The sequence below is a fragment of the Mus caroli genome, unplaced genomic scaffold (genome assembly GCF_978045245.1).
Source record: "Mus caroli unplaced genomic scaffold, Mus_caroli_1 scaffold_2, whole genome shotgun sequence".
NCBI classification, from domain to species: domain Eukaryota; kingdom Metazoa; phylum Chordata; class Mammalia; order Rodentia; family Muridae; genus Mus; species Mus caroli.
In genome coordinates, this window is record NW_028227257.1 from 23224948 (window position 1) to 23244405 (window position 19458).

At 46.7% G+C, this 19458-nt stretch overlaps 1 protein-coding gene across 2 annotated transcripts in view; it reads right to left on the reverse strand.

Annotated features, from left to right (window-relative positions):
- Positions 1–7094: 7094 nt before the first annotated feature.
- Positions 7095–19458, reverse strand: part of Cnbd2 (cyclic nucleotide binding domain containing 2) — a 67693-nt gene continuing 55329 nt past the window's right edge. For both annotated transcript variants that reach the window (XM_085832927.1, XM_021156614.3), the window contains exons 12-13: positions 9339–9502; positions 7095–7421 (exon numbers count right to left, since the gene is read on the reverse strand). In XM_085832927.1, the coding sequence (XP_085689053.1) occupies positions 7100–7421; positions 9339–9502 (486 nt within the window). In that variant the 3' untranslated portion in view covers positions 7095–7099. The remainder of the gene's footprint in view (positions 7422–9338; positions 9503–19458) is intronic.

The following is a 19458-nucleotide window of genomic DNA, read 5'->3' on the forward strand; positions in this document are numbered from 1 at the left end:
GGCAGATATTGCTGGAGTAGGAGCAGGAAGAGAGAGTGCCAATGGACCCAAAGCCTACCCCCCAGTGACATGCTTTATCCAACAAGCCCACATCTCCCAATAGTGCCACTCTCTATGAGCCTGTGGGGGCCATTTTCACTCAAACCACCACACCCTACCATCAGCATCCCTCACCAGATGGGACAGTTTTATAGAGGACAAATCATCCACACCAGAGTCCATGACTTATGTTAGGAGTGGCCAATGTGCTGTACATCCCAGCCCGTGGGACTGGACAATTATATAATGGTGTGTAGTCACCATTAGAGTGTTTTGGTGTTTGGGTTTTATTTTGTTTTTGTCTGTTTGTTTTTGTTTTTGTCTTTTATTGTTTTTGCTTTTGTTTTGTTTTTGAAGTGATTGAGTGTACTTACTGCCAATGTACACTTAAAATAGTTAAGTTGACACTGGGTGTGGTGACCTATGCCTGTGATCCTAGTACAAGGGAGGCTGAGGCAGGAGGATCTTGAGTCAGAGGCCAACCTGAACTACACAGTAAGACATTGTTTTAAATATATATAGTTAAGATTATAAGTTTTGCCGGGCGTGGTGGCGCACGCCTTTAATCCCAGCACTCGGGAGGCAGAGGCAGGCGGATTTCTGAGTTCGAGGCCAGCCTGGTCTACAAAGTGAGTGCCAGGACAGCCAGGGCTACACAGAGAAACCCTGTCTCGAAAAACCAAAAAAAAAAAAAAAAAAAAAAAAAAGATTATAAGTTTTATGTGGTTTCCATTTATAATTTAAAATAACTTTTGAGCTGGTTCAAAGAACTCCTGAACACCTCGCACCCAGGTTTGCCAATTGTTATTTTCCCTTTCCCCGTCGTTCTCTCTGTTGTAAATATATGTATGTACGAAGTATGCGTGCAAGATGTGCTGCATGCATGTGTCTGTCTGCATGCATGTATCTCTGCATGGCATGTACAGGCTGTGCAGGGCATGCAGAGACCCAAGGCTGATACTGGAATCATGTTCCATTGCCCTCCTAGCTCACTGAGGCGGGAATCTTTCAATCAAACCCAGAGCTCCCCCATATGGGGATTCCCAGTCTCTGCCTTCCCAGGCTGCAACTGGAGAGAGGCAGCCATGGCCTCTTAGTGCAGTCAGTTCTAGGGACTCTTAGCCGCAATTGAGTTAGCCACTGAGCCATCTTTTCAGTCACCCATGTAATTCTATTTTCTCAAAATATGGTGTCTTTTTCTATGTAACTTAAAAATAGGTCAAGGAATGTATTAATCCCCAAGAAAAGGAGATTGGGTTACATAACACAAGACAACAGGAAACAGTTAAATCAAGAAACAATTCTAGTCTCTAACCCTCAGGCCACTTCATTCTCAGGCTGCTCTCATCTTGATTTGGGGGGGGGGCAGGCGGTAGGTAAGAACATAAGTGGGGCCAAGAAAATGTCATGGTTAGCCTCAGCTGTCAACTTGACACAAACTAGAGTCGCCTGAGAAAAGGACGCTTCATCCGAAGAATTGCCTCCCTCAGATCGTCCTGTGGCCATATCTGTGGGATGTTCTTGATTGATGTAGGAGGCCCTGCCCACTGTGGGCGATGTCACTCCTGCTCCCAGTTATATACAAAAGCAAGCCGAGCAATCCAGTAAGCAGTGTTCCTCCACAGTAGGGGCTGCTTTACTTCTTACCCCCAGCTCTGGCCCTGGCTTCCCTTGACTATGGCCAGGAAGCTAAAATGAACCCTTTCCAACTTGGTTTTGAGCAGAGGGTTTCCTCCTAGCAACAGAATACAACGTAGGACATGAGGCAGGGGTTCACCTTGACAAGGGAGAGTAATGAGCCCTAGAAAGGAAAGGTCCCATAGTGCTATCTCCTCTTGCTGCCCCCAGCTCCCTCTCCTTCTCCCATGTTGGTTCCCAATGGTCACAACTCTGCAGTACCTATGAATGCCTCGATCTTCCAGCTTTGTTCCCACTCCTTGGCCACTAGAAACTGTGATCATCCTACAGTCCCAGTGACAGGCCTGCAACTAAGTTCCTTGTTAAAGACGTGGCAACAAGGCGCGCCAGGGCAAAGTGACCTGGGCTGTCCCAAAGCTCCCCACCTCACAGGTGCCCCCAGGTTCCCAGGACCGGAAGGTGAGATTACCCCTCCACTCGCAATGAGGACTAGAGAGGTACCAAATGTCTTTGCTTCCAACTCCAAGCGGGCTCTTAAGTCTCTTCCTGTAATAAACACTGGCAACACTCCCTCTGTTTGTTTCTCCACTGGGTTTTCCCATTTCCTCCAAACAGTGGAAGCTTTGACTGCCAGGGGCCTCTATTTTTGGCTGGGTGTGCCTACTTACATATGGGAGATCATGGCGGAGGGCGAGTGTGTTCTGTCTCGTGCAGTCTCGAGGCTTGGGTACACAGAATTTCTCTCCACAAAACAGGTGGCTCGCTGGGGAGAGATGAGTAACAGTGGCGTAGCAGTGCACACACTCCAAAGTGACTAACCAGGAGTGGGCAGCGTGTGGAAAGGCATGCACACAGGCTGCCTGGATCAGCCACGCAACAGACAAGCAGGGTGAGACAAAGCTTTTGCCTTTCTGGGCCTCAGGCTCTCTCTCTCTAACAAATTGAATAATGCCTCCTGGTTAATAGGCGATAATTTAAAAATAAGTGTCAGCCTTGTGCTCTGGTTTAGCCTGAGTCCCCATGGGCTCCTGTGTTGGAAGCCCCGCCCTAGTGTGGCAATGGTAAGAGCCAAGTGGGACCTATGGAATGGGGGTGTAGCTCAGCAGTAGGGTGCTTGCCTAGCCCACAGCCCCAGGTCAGGGTAGTCCCAGCACTCAAATGAAGGCAAGAAGAGCAGAATTGAAGGGCATCCTTGGCTCACAGTGAGTTTCCAGCCCAGGCTGCCCTGTCCCAAAATAATCAAGAGGTGGGAGGCCCTTGGATTATGTGGGCAGATTCTACCCTCAAGAGATTAAGGTGGATCGGTCTCACGGTGTAGCCCTGGCTGGCCTGGAACTCACAACGATCCACCTGCCTCTGCCTTCCCGGGGGCTGGGTTAAAGGTGTATGCTACACTTGGCACGAGGGTAGCTTTCATGAGGCCCGGTTGTTCTTTCAAGATCAAATATCATAAAAGGCCGAGTCTGGCCTGGCCTGTCTCACTGTGTGACCTCCCTCTTAGATTCCCACTGTGACAATGTTAGCTGTCATGTGAGCAGCCACGGAGGACCATCAATAGGGCTGGCAGCATGCTACTGCGACTTTCAGCTTTGAAATACCATGAACAAAATAAAAGACTTTTTATTCTAAACCAACCTGGGCTGTTTCATTATAGTGAGAATCAGACCAGAGCACCTCTGCATGGTACCACACACACTCATGCCTGAGCCCAGAACCTTCTCCTGCAGTTTGTCTTTTATTTATTTTTGAGACAGCATCTCAGGGCAGCCTTAGGCCTGTGAGCCTCTTCAGGTACAGTGATATTCCACCTGGCCCAGCAGCTTCCCTTTTCTCAGAAACAGAACTGTGGGCTTCCTGGAACTTCAGACCTGTGCTCGGGTCTGCATCGGTCAGGCCTCTGCAGTGTGAAGCCATCCTCTCTTGCTAACACTTGTGCCAAGGGGAACCATATCTACCTTCTGAACGAACTCTCCTGAGTGATGCTGACCCTGGATCGGCATTGCAGGCTGCTTCAGGTAAGGGCTGGGTGTAGAGAGGCAGAGGCTTGGGAACTGATCCTTTCTGTATCCCTCAGCTCAGAAGCTCAGAAGTTGTCCTACCCTGACTGCCCCACCCCCTTCTCCACCAATGTTTTAAGCAGTACCCTCCCCCCTTGTCTGCCAACCGGTGAGTGACACTCTGACCTCTACCTGCCAGGCTGCCCCTTAATATTGACATCAGCCAGGTCATTAGAGAAGACTGTAGGATGTGCTGAGATGCCAGCTTAGCCCCCTACCCCGCAAATCATTTGCTGATGGCTCTTATTGCAGATGCTTGTCAGGCTCAGCTCTGAGGTCTGGTGCCGTTAGCGAGGGAAGCCGTCCCTGGTTGATAGGGCTCCTTGTTCAATGGCACGAACCACCTCTGCAGTGCAGCAGCACTTCCCTTGTGTTTGACCTTAGGATGGTGAGGTAGAGCAGAAGGCTCACACTGACCCAGCCATGCATGCTTGGTCACTGAGTTCATAGGAACAGCCACACGGGAGCTCCCTGCCGGCTGTGGAGAGGACGCCTACCTCTGCAAATTTCTTCTCTCTAAATCCCTGTGACTGCTCTGGGGACTCGGAGAGCTGTATTCCACTGTGTGAGTTTCTGAAGCCCACCTATGGCTTGTCCTCATTCAGGGCCTTAACCTTACCCCAGGATGCCCTTCCTTTGTCTAGCTTCTCCCCACCCCTATCCCGTCCCATCCCATGCCCTGCAGTCTCTCTCCTCTCTTTAACCTCTTCTCTCCTGCCCTTATCCCTGGCTATCCTTTCCTCATTTTGATTTTTGAGCCAGGGTCTCTATATTGTTCAGTGAGGCCTCCGAAGTTTGGTGATTTCTTATCAGATTGTTGCCGCAGAGAAAGTGTGGAAGAACATTCTGGAAGCTTTTCTCTCACTACCCAAGAAGTAGGTCCCAAATGTCCTGATGAAGAATAACTTTACCTTCTTATACATGTATCACCTCAGCAGTCCAATGGGAAAGAGCTGGCAGAAGCCAGCAGGGAGGTGGGGGGGGGGTCATTGGATTCCACAAACTGATATTTAGCAAGATGGCTGTACTGTGGGATGCTCCGTTCTTAGGAGCCCTCCTTTTCTCTAGCCAAGTTATTACATCTGTTCAAGAACCTTCAAGGGCCCCAGGTACGTTTGTGGAAAGCAGCAAACTATGGCCTGTGGGTCAGGTCCAAATTACCACCTACTTGGTCTTTACCGGCCATGGTCTCTTGTTTACATATTTTCTACGTCTCTTCCCTGAGGTAAAGCTGACTCTGTAAGAGGAACCATAGGGCCTACAAAGCCTAAGCATCCTCTGGCTCTGTATATTGGCTACAGAGCCCTTGACTAGAGAAAAACACAGACATCCTCATCCTCCTCTTGGCTTCCTCAGAGTATCTGCCCCAAAAGCTCAGATCCCACGAATGAGGCAGCCTCAGACTTGTGAGCCTCTTGCTTCAGCCTCTCCACTTCTGAGCCACTAACTGCTAACCCAAAGAGACCCCTAGTAAGGCACCCCAGTTCCCTCCCTAGTAAGGCACCCCAGTTCCCTAGGCCCCCACACAGTGGTACCTGGTCGCTGTAGGTCACAGCCTGCTCTGCAGGAAGCTGATGTTTTACATTGACAGGGTCTCATGCAAGCCAGGCTGTCCTCCAAGTCACTGTGCAGGACTGTGAAATCCTTGTCTTAGTTTGGCAGCATGACTGTAAACAGCTTGAGGAAATAGAGAGCTTACTTGGCTTTGAGGTTACAGCCCATCGTCCAGGAACACCAAAGGCGAGAACCAAGGCAGGAATTGAAGCAGAGATCATAGAGAAATGCTGCTTTCAGGCTCAGCATGGTCAAATACCCTTTTTATATAGCCCAAGCCCACAGGCCCAGGGACAGCAATACACACCATGGGCTAGACCCTCATATCAACTAACAATCAAGAAAATGTTCCACCGGGCAGTGGTGGCGCACGCCTTTAATCCCGGCACTCGGGAGGCAGAGGCAGGAGGATTTCTGAGTTGGAGGCCAGCCTGGTCTACAGAGTGAGTTCCAGGACAGCCAGGGCTATACAGAGAAACCCTGTCTCGAAAAAACAAAATCAAAAAACAAACCCAAAACCAAAACAAACAAACAAACAAAAAGAGAGAGAGAGAGAGAGAGAGAGAGGGAGGGAGGGAGGGAGAGAGAGAGGGAGGGAGGGAGGGAGGGAGGGAGGGAGGGAGGGAGGGAGGGAGGGAGGAAGGAAGGAAGGAAGGAAGGAAGGAAGGAAGGAAGGAAGGAAGGAAGGAAGGAAGGAAGGAAGAGAAAGAGAGAGAGAGAGAAAGAAAACGACTGAAGGCCAGTCAATCAAGGCAGGTCTTCAGCTGAAGGTCCCTCTTCCCAGCTGTGTCAAGTTAATGACAAAACGACACTCCTGTCCCTCCTGACCTTCTTCCCCAATGAAAGATTACAGGTATATGCTACCTCCCCCTGCTTCAGTGTTCCTGATCTCTTGACTCTAAAGTTACTGGAGAGGTCAAAACCCTTAAGTCTATTTCTGTATAATATCTACCCTCTCTTCTGAGGGAAAAAAAAAAAAATCCTGTTTCTCCTGTTGAATGCACAAGAAAATGGTTCTTAGCACAAGCACTTCACTGCCTAGACTGACTCATGTTACCCAAGGGGCCTCAGGGAGGAACAGAGCCAGGCTCCCCAGGGCTCCTGACTCAAAGGCCAGGGCCTAGGCCTTTTCTTGCTAGGTTGCAGATGAGTGTGCGTGGCCTTAACTCCGGGGGCGTGAGAGGACTCCTGTGCTCTCGTGACCACTTTCAGGCCTTGAAGTGCTCATGTGGAGAGGTGGCATGGCGATTAATCTGTAGTGTTGAGGTTATCTGGGAACAGGTGCCCCAAAATAAGGAGTACCGGGGGGGGGGGGGCAAGGAGTCTTCCCAAACTGTCTCTACTGCCTGCTTGTCTCTGGTGGGCCTGTGTCATCCTAGGATGTCAACCTTGCCATTCAACCAGAGAGGCCTCACCCACAGCTTGCAGGCCGAACATGCTCCATTTGTGTTTTCTTTAAAATATTTTCAATTGGTTTCTCATGCTTAAAAAAAAAAAAATCCCAGTAGGAATACTCTAAAATATTAGGTTTCTTGATTTTCTTACACAGTGTGGGGCTGGTGCCAGTTGGCCTGCCTTGGTTCCTGACATAGCATCCACTGATTGGGGTGAAGGAGCTCCATCTAGATGGGGAATGGTCATACTAGTTCCCCAGTAATAGACCCACCCCAGCCACCTGGGCATCTATCTCCTCATTCCTGTCCCAAGTGTCAAGGGGGGCCATGCCTCTCTATCTTCCTCACCTACGCCTGCAACTCCCATGGGGGTCACGCAGAGAACAGAGAAGCTAATCTGAACCTACTTTATTCATTCTAAATAAGGACCCCTGCATTCTTATATTGAGGCAGGAGTTCTTGGATTTTGTGCCGGGGTGCTGAGATGGCTTGGACAACCCTCAAGGGGGGCAGGTATTTCTGGGGCGCCAGAAAAATGGGATAGTGTTGCTTCACCTTCTTCTTTTCAAGGTTGCACAGATCCAGGAACAAAGACTTATGGTTGTAAATCTCTTTCTTCTTGGTCTGGACTGGGATGAATGGTGGCTTGTTGAGGGGCTCCACCAGTAACCGCAGCAGATCCTTCCGAAAGACAATATAGTCGTTTTCCTTCAGGAAACTCTGGCACAGGTCTTCGTCACTGAAGGGCAAACACAGAAGCTGCGTTCCAGGGCCCCTCCTGGCCTCTGCCCTCCGTCCGTGCTGAAGGGATGTTTCCACTGCTCCTTCCAAACCCTAACCACCTGCTCTGCACCCTGGCTCCGCTCCTCACATTTCTCCACCTCCTTTGCCTTCCTACCAACTTGGTCCCTAAAGTCTGTGCTGCCCTGCTGCCATGACCAGGAGCCACAAGTGGGTTAGTAAGTGCCCAAAATGTGGCCAGTGTGAGTCAGACTTACAACCACAAAGCAACGGGAATTATTTTCACATGGATAATGTGTTGAAGTAATTTTTTTTTGTTTTTTTGTTTTTTTTGTTTTTGTTTTTCGAGACGGAGTTTCTCTGTATAGCTGGGGCTGTGTTGAAGTAATTTTGATATAGTGAATCTAATAAAGTAGATTGAAGTTAACTTTTGTTTTACACCCTATAGTAGCACGGCTAAAACAGGGAGAGTGATGCATGCCTGTAATTTCAGTCCTAACTAAAACACACATGCACGAGGGATGGCTGTGAATTTGTGAGTAGCTCTGGGCCCTACAGTGAATTGGAGAGTGGTCTGGGCTATATAATGAGACCCTGTCTCAAAAACGCAAAAGAAGGCCAGAATGATAGCTCAACAGGTAAAGGTGCTTGCCACACAAGCCTGATTACCAGGATTCATTCCCCAGAGCCCATGGGAAGGTGGAAAGAGAGAATGGACGCCACAGAGCTGTCCTCTGACCTCTGTAAGAGCCCCATCATGAACACATACACAAACATATACACAATAATAAAATACATTGAAAATAATAAAAGTGAGGAGGCTAATGGAGAGCTGCTTGTGGTGCATGCTGGTAAACTCGGCACTCAAGGGGCAGGGGGAGGAGGAGTCTGAAGCTAGCCTGGCCTACACAATAAATTCTAGGACAGCCTGAGCTACATAGCAAGACCCTATCAGAAAAAAATGATGTAGCTATCAGTCATTAGCTTTGGGTGAGATGTCGGTAAAAACTACAATGGGGCCGGGCGTGGTGGCGCACGCCTTTAATCCCAGCACTCGGGAGGCAGAGGCAGGCGGATTTCTGAGTTCGAGGCCAGCCTGGTCTACAGAGTGAGTTCCAGGACAGCCAGGGCTACACAGAGAAACCCTGTCTCGAAAAACCAAAAAAAAAAAAAAAAAAAAAAAAAAAAACTACAATGGGGCTGGGCATGGTGGCGCACACTTTTAATCCCAGCACTTGGGAGGCAGAGGCAGGTGGATTTCTGAGTTCGAGGCCAGCCTGGTCTACAGAGTGAGTTCCAGGACAGCCAGGGCTACACAGAGAAACCCTGTCTCGAAAAACCAAAACAATAAATAAATAAATAAAATAATAATTTAAAATTTTTTTAAATTAAAAAAATAAAAAAGAGAAAATACCACAATGAAATCTAATGCACATGTATTGATTTAAGCTTAAAAAGTAAACGGCAAGCCGGGCGTGGTGTCGCACGCCTTTAATCCCAGCACTCGGGAGGCAGAGGCAGGTGGATTTCTGAGTTCGAGGCCAGCCTGGTCTACAAAGTGAGTTCCAGGACAGCCAGGGCTACACAGAGAAACCCTGTCTCAAAAAAAACAAACAAACAAAAAAAAAAAAAAGTAAACGGCTAAATTTTTCACATACACGCAAAACCTGAATGCCCCTGAGAACACCCTGCCTGTCTGAATGAATGAAAAAAATGGGGGCATGTAGCACTGTTTCTAACACTTACACACACACATGTACACGCATGTGCATGTAAACACATATACATCGCATGCACATGCATACTCTCTCTCCCGCCCCCATCTCCTCTCACCCTTCCCCCTCCCCACCCTCCTTGCTGATGGGAAGCCTTATTCAGTGGATCTAAAACATATATGTACGTTCTCAGCACTGACCTGGGATAGTCCACATCCATCTTTATTATCTTTGCTCTTGTCTCCTCGTCAACCATGTCATAAAACTTCTCTTTTCTTACTTGTATCAACTCTGATCCCAAGCTCAGAAGGATGAAGGACCGGGAATCTCGCTGGATTTCCGGGACAAAGGCCTGGTGAAGGCCCTAAGGAGAAGTCACAGACCGTGAAACCTCACAGACAAGCCAGATCCACCAGCAGACTTTCTAGGTGGGAATCATGAGGCCGGGGAGGGGAGGGGAGGCCCAGGGCTCATCCACTACCCACCAGCACAGTTCCCAGCCCTGGAACAAGGTGGAGCCCTGTACAGCCCACCAGTGTCCCTGCACCACGCAGCTCTCCGGGGTCTGCTCTTGGAGCCACTCACATTGGTATCTGAACTTTCCCCATGTCCAGTCTCAAATCTGCCCATTTGTTTTGAGCTGGAGTCCAGCCCACCATTGCCTGGGTCCAAGGTCCTCTTGCCTTAGTCTGCTAAGCAGGCTAAAACACGCATGACACCAGGGTGCCTGGCCCTGGAACACTTCTCTCTGCTGAGTAAACCCATTTTCTCTTCTAAGACTCAAAAGAGCAAGGCTGGTCTTCTTCTCAGCCTTTCCTTTTCCAGTCACCTCCATGCCATCTTTTTGCATGGACCATGATGCTTTCTCTGTGGTCACCAATATTAGGGACATTTGGACTCTGTGGTGTTGCCTGTGGTGTTCCTGCTTTCAGGAATGAGTCCTCTGTGGTCATGCATGCAAAAGTGATAAAGACTACAGATAAGCCAATGTGCTATATATACAGCATACCCCACCTATTTGCTTATTTGTTTGCTTGCTTGTTTAGACAGTCTTTGTACATAGTCCTGGATGTCCTGGAACTCACTTTGTACACCAGGATGTCCTGGAACTCACAGAAATCCACCTGCCTCTGCTCCCCAAGTGCTGGAATTACAAGTGAGCCCCCACACCAGCCATCAGGCCCCCTTTGAGAAACCATCCTGATCAGGATAACTTGTGACAAGAACACATGGCGCTGGACTCCCAGACCTAGGGACTCACTACAGCTTCTTAAGACTCAGGCAATGTGGGGAGCAGAAATTAGTGAGCCCAGAGCTTCCGGTGCCCAGAGCCTGTCTAACTCAGTACAGTAGGCACCATGGGCCCTCCTCACCATTGTCAGGTCTTGAAGAGAGACCACCACATGGCTGACCTTCAAGGGACCCTACAGGCTGGAGGAAATACACGCAAATTTAATCCTCACTACTGCCTTGGGGCATAGGGGTTCTCACCCTCAGGTGTGGAAAACAAGGACTTTGCTGGTTCGAAGTCATGCAGTTCCTAAGCACAGCCTTGACAATGGTGGTGGTGATGCCCGCTGTTTACTGAGCAGCCCCTAAGCCCCAGGTCCCCTCCTGGCTTCCAAATATGGGTCTTTGTTTAAGCTTTATAAAATAACCACTGGTGTAGCTCCTACTTGCATCTGCATTTTATAGCAGAGTTACTGAGCTTAAAAGAACTGGCTGCTGTCACCCAGCACAGAAACAACCAAAGTCAGATTTCACCCTGATTTGTCTTCAGAGTCCATGCTTTCTGCCAACACAACACAAGGAAACTGAGGCACAAAGAGGTTAGGGGTCTGCCCAGGATAATGAGACACAAAGTAACTGGATGTGACCTCTGCGGGGAACAGCACTGTCCACACCTGAGTCACACTAGGTCGTCTCTTTCGTCAGACCCTTGAAACTGCTCCCAAAGACCCTGGGGATAACATGAAAGTCCTCACCTCTGCTGTCAAGGCCTGGGCTAGCTCAGCCTTGCCCAGCTCTCCAGCCTGGCCTTGCTCCACACACCATACCCCTGACTTTGTGTGCGCTGTTTCAAGCCACCCTGCCCTCCTTTCTAGTCCCTGCCTTTGAACTTTCTGCCTTCAGTCTGGGACATTCTCAGTTTGAACATCACTCCTCAAAGCCCCTGGTCTCTCCCTGACCACCCCATGTAAGACGCCTCTTGGTTTCCAGTCCATGTACAGTGTGGCCTCCCTTCCCCCCAGCCTGGAACCTGCCTGCTCAAGGGTGGAGCTACCGGCTCATTCGTCCTGCCACTCCCACTGCTGGAACCTGCCTCTGCTGCCTGGAGTCACACACGTGTTCGTCCTGCTACTGGACCCTGAGTTACTTGGCGGGAAATTGGATTCCCTCCCCCTTCCTTTATAAACTGAGTGTCTGGAAATATTAAATTGAGTCTTGATCCGAATGTTGTCTTGACTCCATTGTTTCTTCCGCCCCGTCTAGATTCCTCTCTTTGCAGGGAACTGCCATTCTCAGTGAACCGTTCGTGTTGTGGACCGCGGGCGGGCCGCAACAGTTGGCGCCAGAACTGGGACCTGAAGAATGGCAGAGAGATGCTAAGAGAAACGACTGCTGTGTGGAGCTCCACAAGAAAGGAAAGAATCTTCGTATCGGAGGAGCATCGGAGCAACGGACAGGTACACATGCTAGCGCTAGCCTAAAAAATTTCAGTTTTGAAAGTGTTGCTGAGGATGCGGTAGGATACGAACAAGTTTGAAGCAGTGCTGACCCAACACTGTTTCTGCTTGGGGTCAGCAGTTTCGTTAATCGGAACTAGATACGGAGACAGGCGGTGTGCCGCAGTTTTTTAGAAAACTGCTTAGGTGGAAGAAAGAAGGGTTCAAAATCATGGATCAGGCGATTGTGTTTAGTTTTCAGGAGTTGCTTAAGGAAAAAGGAGTAAGGCTTGAAGTACAATTAGTAAAAAATTTTTTAGATAAGATAGATAGCTGTTGTCCATGGTTCAAAGAAGAAGAAACGATAGATTGTGGAACCTGAGAAAAAGTTGGTGAGGCCCTGAAGCGAGTTAAAGTTTGAGATTAAGCTTCAGAGGCTGAGTCTCTTAAGATATTTCTAGTTTAGATAATGATTAATGTGGTTCCTATCCTAAATAGTAAAATTTAAGATAAGATATAAAGCAATGCCTCTTTATTAAAGCGTTAAAGCTTGCTTTAATAGGTATTCATAGGTATTAATTGATATCCAAACTTCGTAATATGATAGTAATGCTTCTAATATTGATTTTAACAGTGATAAATTGTTTTAAACATAGGTTTTGCTTTCCCAAAGTTGTAGATATTATCCTAACCTTGCACAAAAACTTAAAAATTATGGTTAAATCTGCCATTGTTCCATTGACTGCAGCTTGCAGTTTGATTGCAAATTTAAGATTAATGCTCAGATTAAAAAGTATTTTACCTTTGAGTCAATACAGGGCTCTGGGCAGTCCCAGAGCGGCTTGTGGCCTTTTCTTTTGTTTTGCAAACAATGCCTAAAAAAGTTTTTCCCTGTGTTCAAGAAAATTTCTTTTTAACAGTGTTACAGATCTATTCAGATGTTTAAAATAATGCTTAAATTCAAAGATTTTTGCTTCTAGTAAACTGGTAATCACTAGAAAATTTTGCCTCTATGTATGGCTAATATAGCTTTACATTATGTAAGAAAAATGTTTATTGTTTCTGCTTCTTTACAAGAAGCCAAAAGTTTTAATCTTTCAGTATATATTGTTTCCTAAGTGGAAAGTATTTTATTAACTAATGCTTCTCAAGGGAAGTTTACCTTAAATCCTTGCTCTCACCCAAAAGATTCAGAGACAGTATCCTTTTATTATTTGGTGTTTTAAAATGCTGAACAATCAAACCTTAATTTATATATTAATAGTCAATGCTATATCTCTGAGCTCATAATTACTTAAAATTGTTCGTCCCTCAGATACTATTAATTCTCAAATTTACAATTGCTTATACATATTTCTAGTTAATAGATAAATAAATTATGCACGTGTGACTCTTAATAACTTTTCTAGCCTTCTAGTTACAACCGTTCCTTAAGAAAAATAATTGAAAGTGCAATTAGTCACTGCCCCTTTACAGCCAAATATTTAAAATGTTTTGTCCAAAAAGTTATTAATTCAAAAGGTTAGATATTGTAAAATTTTAAACTTTAACCTCTTAAAAGACAAAAAAGAGAAATTGTATCCCCATATATACTATTTAGTGCATTTCCATGCACACTATTTAAAACATACCTTTATTTTCAAAATTTGAGATTAAAATGTCAAATTTAATAAATGCTTTTTAGTATCTTAAAAGGGTCTACTTATTGGCTTATAAATTGATCCTAAAACAGCTACCTTATTAGGAAAGGGAAAAACAGGTTCTCTCCACAGAACTCTACAGAAGCATATTGGTAATTCGTGTGCTGAGCTGACAGGTAAGTTAACTCAGTGTCCTAATTAAAAGGACTAAAAGATTAAATTCATGTTTTAGATCCATCCTTGCTTGTCATTTTTCCAGTTTAGACTAGCTTCTAGCCTTTTAACTTTATGGCAATAGTACATCAGAGACTGTATATTCAGACTTAGTAAAATTAGTCATTTAATAGAGTCATAATGATTTTTCACTCTTCTTCAGTGTGACCAGCCATTCTAACTCAATCTTAGACTGGTCTAATATTCAGTTCAATTATTAGAGATTCCTATATTCTAAATTACCTAGCAAAGTTAATTCAGAGCATTTGCCCCAAGGTCACCAAAGGCTCACCTTCCCTTTACCTTATTTGTCCTAAACTTTTTGCAAACTGACATTAAAGGTCAGTCTGCAGCGGAACGCCACTGGCACCCAGTTACTTCTAATTCTTATGCATTGGTAAAATGGAAGGACGCCCTGACTAATAAATGGAAGGGTCCAGATCCAGTTCTAATCTGAGGAAGAGGCTCGGTTTGTGTTTTTTCACGAGATGAAGATGAAGCACGGTGGCTACCAGAGAGATTAATTCGTCAGGTAAACACAGATTCTGTCTCTCCTCGTAAGTATCATTCTAAAGACTAAAATTCCTCTTGAGCTGGGAGTGGAAGCTCTCAAAAAACACTGTTTCCTCTGAGCCAATTCCCCTACAAGAGGCCGGAGATTAACTTTAGCTTTACAATTTGCATCTAAATAAAGTACCTTGACTTCTCCAAACAGAAAATTTACATTACTACACTCTCATTGTTTAGTATTCTTCCTTCTCTCAAGCAGGTCAATCTACATTCTCCGGTTCTCCGCCCAGCCCCTAAGAGCAAACAGGTGGTTCTGCTAATCTCCCTTCCAGGGACATCCCAGCATGTGGCTTTTCAGTCTAAGATAAGATTTAGATTTACCAGGAGAGCTAGGGAAGTAGAAATTTCATATATATTTACAAAGATTAGTTCTTATTTTGATAGATATAGGCTTAGTCCCTTAGCTGGCCTCTGGCTTTTCACCCTTGCTGTTACTGCACGGTGTCCTTAGTTCCTCAGGCTACTGGGAATAACAGAGATGAAGAGGAAAGACTTTCAGCTCCTATTTTAACCAAAATTAATGGTGTTAATACTGACATAATTCTTGTCTAGGCCTTGCTAAATCTGAGGTTGACAAGTCTCATATAGAGACCTCGCAATAACTCAGAATTGCGATACTGATTCATAATCATATGAATACGGTATGGGTACCGCTTGGCGCAGGAGATTACTGCGGAGGGAAGGTCCAGTTTGACCGTTTCTGAGTTCCCTGTGCGACACACCTGATTTGACGGAGGTTGGTATCCGATTCCAGCTAAAAACCAAAAATACTTAAGGCTCTGCCTCCCCTCCCCAAAAGATACCAAGAGCCACAGATGTGAGTCGTTACAATGCTCACGGGAGGAATCAGGCTAATGTCCACCCAAGTCAAGGTTAAGGCCCACTCATCTACGGATGAGAAAATCATTTGATCACCTCTGTTAAGCATTGCCTATTTAAACTTAATTAATAGGGGGGAGAGAGATTGGAGACCTTGCTGTCGTAAGGGCAAGCCCTTCACTGCCTCCCACCCAAATAATAAAAAAGCCAATTGGCCTTGTAACTAAAGAGCTGGTCTTAACCCCTTCTCATTGTTCCCCTGCTTTTTACCCAAAATTGCAGAGGATTATCAGTTCAGTGTTATTCTAAAATTGTTTAGTTAAACTCAGCCAGGGTTCCAACCCCTACTTAAAAGGCAAACAGGTAGCTACCTATTCAGCACTAATTAGCATTATAAAGTCAGAGCCTACAGCCCAGTGCTGGTATTCAGTCAGTGCTTTTAAGACAGTCTCAGCCAGATACAGTTTACCATTAGAATAGTTAGGGAATCCCACGGAAATAGGTTTTTTCTTTAGCCCTAGGAACTCAGGCAGAACTATTGAACATAGACAATTTTTCTGCCACAGGCCACCCCTTTTTTTTATTTATTTTTGTTTTGTTATCTAATGGGGGGAAATGTGGCCTCCCTTCCCCCCAGCCTGGAACCTGCCTGCTCAAGGGTGGAGCTACCGGCTCATTCGTCCTGCCACGCCCACTGCTGGAACCTGCCTCTGCTGCCTGGAGTCACACACGTGTTCGTCCTGCTACTGGACCCTGAGTTACTTGGCAGGAAATTGGGTTCCCTCCCCCTTCCTTTATAAACTGAGTGTCTGGAAATATTAAATTGAGTCTTGATCCGAATGTTGTCTTGACTCCATTGTTTCTTCCGCCCCGTCTAGATTCCTCTCTTTGCAGGGAACTGCCATTCTCAGTGAACCGTTCGTGTTGTGGACCGCGGGCGGGCCGCAACAGTACAGTACAGCTGCAATGTTCAATTACTTCCATCTTTGTAACTCATCTGTTTATCCTTTGTCCCTCACTGGGTCATGTGGTCTACTTGCCCCCAATGGCACCTCATGCTGTTCTTAAACCAGTGCAGACATGCAGGAATCTTCTGAATGAGCATGTACGCACATGAAGTCACATGTTAGAGGCAGCAGCTGACCTTGGGGAATTTCTACACTTCGTGATGAGGCCACAAATCCAGAGAAGGAAAGCAATTTACTCAACACCGCACAGATTTTAGTGGAACACAAAAATAAGAAGCCTGCACCTGCTTCTCTGGGAGCTATTTTCCCCTACACCTCTTGACTCAAGATCTGGACCTCGACTCCTGTCTCCACCTGTTTCCTGGGCATTCTAGCGTTGGGGTGAAGGGGTGTCCTCTATGGAAGGGACCCAGTCACTCCTGTTCCTTACAAAACTTCCCAAACAACTCACCATCTACCCATCTTCCATGCCTCCAGCTGGCCTGAGTATCCTCAGCTACCATCTTGGTGCCTTGTGTTGGGTGGTACAAAGTGAACCCTGAAACCCTGACACACAGCAGAAAAGCAGGGTGTGTGTGTGTGTGTGTGTGTGTGTGTGTGTATGTGTGTGGTGTGTGCATGTGGAGGGTGGAGGGACCGGGGGCAGCTCGACACTGTGATGGAAAGAGCAACTGGAGAAAGAAGATCATCTGCCTGAGAAAGAAGTTTTCTCGGGAGCCTTGGCACCGAATCTGGCTACAGAAACGCCGAATGAGGCCAAAATGGCGTTCTTTAAATATCGCAGCCCATCTCATGGCAAGAGAGTGGAGTTCTGTTTCACCATGGGTGGGGGTAGGTGGAACTAGTTTAAAGTTACCAGTTTACTAAACAAAAGGGAAACCTTCCCAAGAGCAAAAGAAAACCAAACCCTTAAGTCAGTACTGATGGAGGATGTTGGGGACCCACGCACCCTGACAGACACTCGGGCCAGTGGGAAAGCATTCATAACCGTGGTGACATGGAAAAGGGTATAAGGATGACTTTGAAGACGTCCTAGCTGGGGCACAACAGAAAGGACTCAGTGATAGAGTTTCAGGTTTCAGGGCTCCAGGCAACCATATACAGCCCCTTCCCAAGCAGGCTCTGGCTCTGCTAGGTCTGTGCCTTTCTACTTTGGTTCAGTCCCACACTCGTTAAAGGTGACCGGGTTACTGCATCAGGCTTTTCTTTTTCTCTATTGTTTTGCTGTTTGTTCCTGGGACAGGATCTCCCTATTCAGTCTAAGCTGGTTTCAAACTCATGACCAGCAGTCTTCCAAGTACTGCTGATGATAGGAGCATCAGACTCTGCCTGGCTACATTGGACTTATATTTCAAATATTTTGAAGGTTTACTTTTATTTTTAATTATGTGTAGATGGAATGGTGGTGTGTGCATGTGTGGTTGCCTGAAGGGTCCAGAAGAGTCCAGGGGGTTCAGGTTGGATCCCCTCAAGCTGTCTGATACAGATTCTTGGAACCAAGCTCAGATCATCTGAAAGAGCAGTATGTGTGCTACTGCTGAGCCATCTCTCCAGCCTCTAAAGATTTATTATTATTATTTCTTATTTATGTGCCTGAGTGAGTGAATGCCACATGTGTGCAGGTGCCCATGGAAGCCAGAAGGGGGCGTTAGATCCCCAGAGCTGGAGTTAACAAGTGGTTGTGAATCACCCAGTGGCGCTGGGAATCAAACTCAGGTCTCTGCAAGAACAGCACGCACCCTTAACTGCTGAACCGTCTCTCCACATAAGCCTCTCTAGGTATATTTGAGTTAAATCTGAATCCATAATGATGTCTTTAACATTAATTCATCCCCATACGTGGCAGTCTAGCTTCTTAAAAAAATTATACCTATGCTCTTAAAAAAAAAGATTTATTTATTTTATGTATGTGAGTACACTGTTACTGTCTTCAGACACACCAGAAGAGGGCATCAGATCCCATTACAGATGGTTGTGAGCCACCATGCGGTTGCTGGGAATTGAACTCAGGACCTCTGGAAGAGCAGACAGTGTTCTTAACCACCGAGCCACCTCTCCAGCCCTATACCCATGCTCATTATCAGCTGAGCAATCTCACCTGTCTCCAGACAAATGACTTCCAGCAGTTACTTTGCTAGAATCACCTGACAGTTTTAGGAGTGGTTTTGGTTTGTTGAGATTGTTTTTGAAGGCAACCATATTGTCTGTAAACAGCTCTTTTGCATCTTCCCAGTCTGTGTAGTTTCCTCAGCACTGGGGAATTGCACCTAGGCCCTCACACATGCTACGTATTTAGGTATGGTCCCTACCAGAGCTACATCTCTGATATCTTCTTTTGTTGGGTTGTTTAGCTGTTAGTTATGGATTTAATGAGGAGTATGAGTGTTTTGCCTCCACATGCATGCCTGTGCTCAGGCACTGGATTCCCCTAACACTGGAGTTACAGAGAGTTGTGAGTCATCATGGGGGAATCGAACCCAGGTCCTCTGCAAGAGCAGCAAGAGCTCTTAAGGCATGAGCCAGCTTCTGGCTTCCTCCACTCCCATCTGTTTCTCCCCCCAAGTCTGCTTCCATCCCCCATCCTTCACTGTAGTGCTGGGGACTGAACCCAGAGCCCCCTAGACAAGCACTGCAGCGCTGAGCAGTGGTGGAAGCCCCCATCTACAAATTGGTTTGCTTCTGTAACAGGGTTTCTGTATACAAAGTAATGGGTTTTGTTGTGGCATCTTTCTGTATGTGAGCGCATGCTCTTGTGTGTGCATGCTTTGTGGAAGCCTGACGTCATTCTTCAGGAGCCATTCACACTAGGTTGTTTGTTTGTTTGTTTGGTTGGTTGGTTGGTTTCTTGACATGGGGGCCCATTGGCCTGGAGTCTGCAGAGCCAGGATCCACCTGTCTCTGGATTCTCAGAGCCTCTCCATCCGGTTTCCTCACTCAGGCTCTGGCTCAGCTGCAGGGCGTTCATGCTCGTACCTAACATCTTGCCAGCTGAGCTCTTTCCCACTTCCCTGCCATCATAGCACTGTCATAGCTATGTGCAGGGATGTGCAGGGACTATTTTTGTTCGTTCCCTTGCCCCCCCACTTGCCTCCGGAGGAGGGGGGCCTCCTCTTCATCTCCAGCTGGTTCCCTCTCTTCCCTGATTACCCACCCCTCTGCTTCCTTGTAATACATTAACATGCTCTGTAAGTCTCTTAAAGCCTTTCCCTTTCCTCTGATGGTCCCCAGACTCTTCAAAGATCAAACCACACATCCTTATCGTATCTTTATTTTCTTTACCTTGGAGAGAGGGTCTGACGGTGTAATCCTGGTTGACCTAGAACTCACTAAGTCCAGGCCAGCCTCAAACTCAGAAAGATCTGCCTCCCTTTGCCTTCCAAGCGCTATGGTTAAAGGTGTACACCACCGCACCAAGTTGTAGGCCTTAGCTCTCAAAAGGGAATA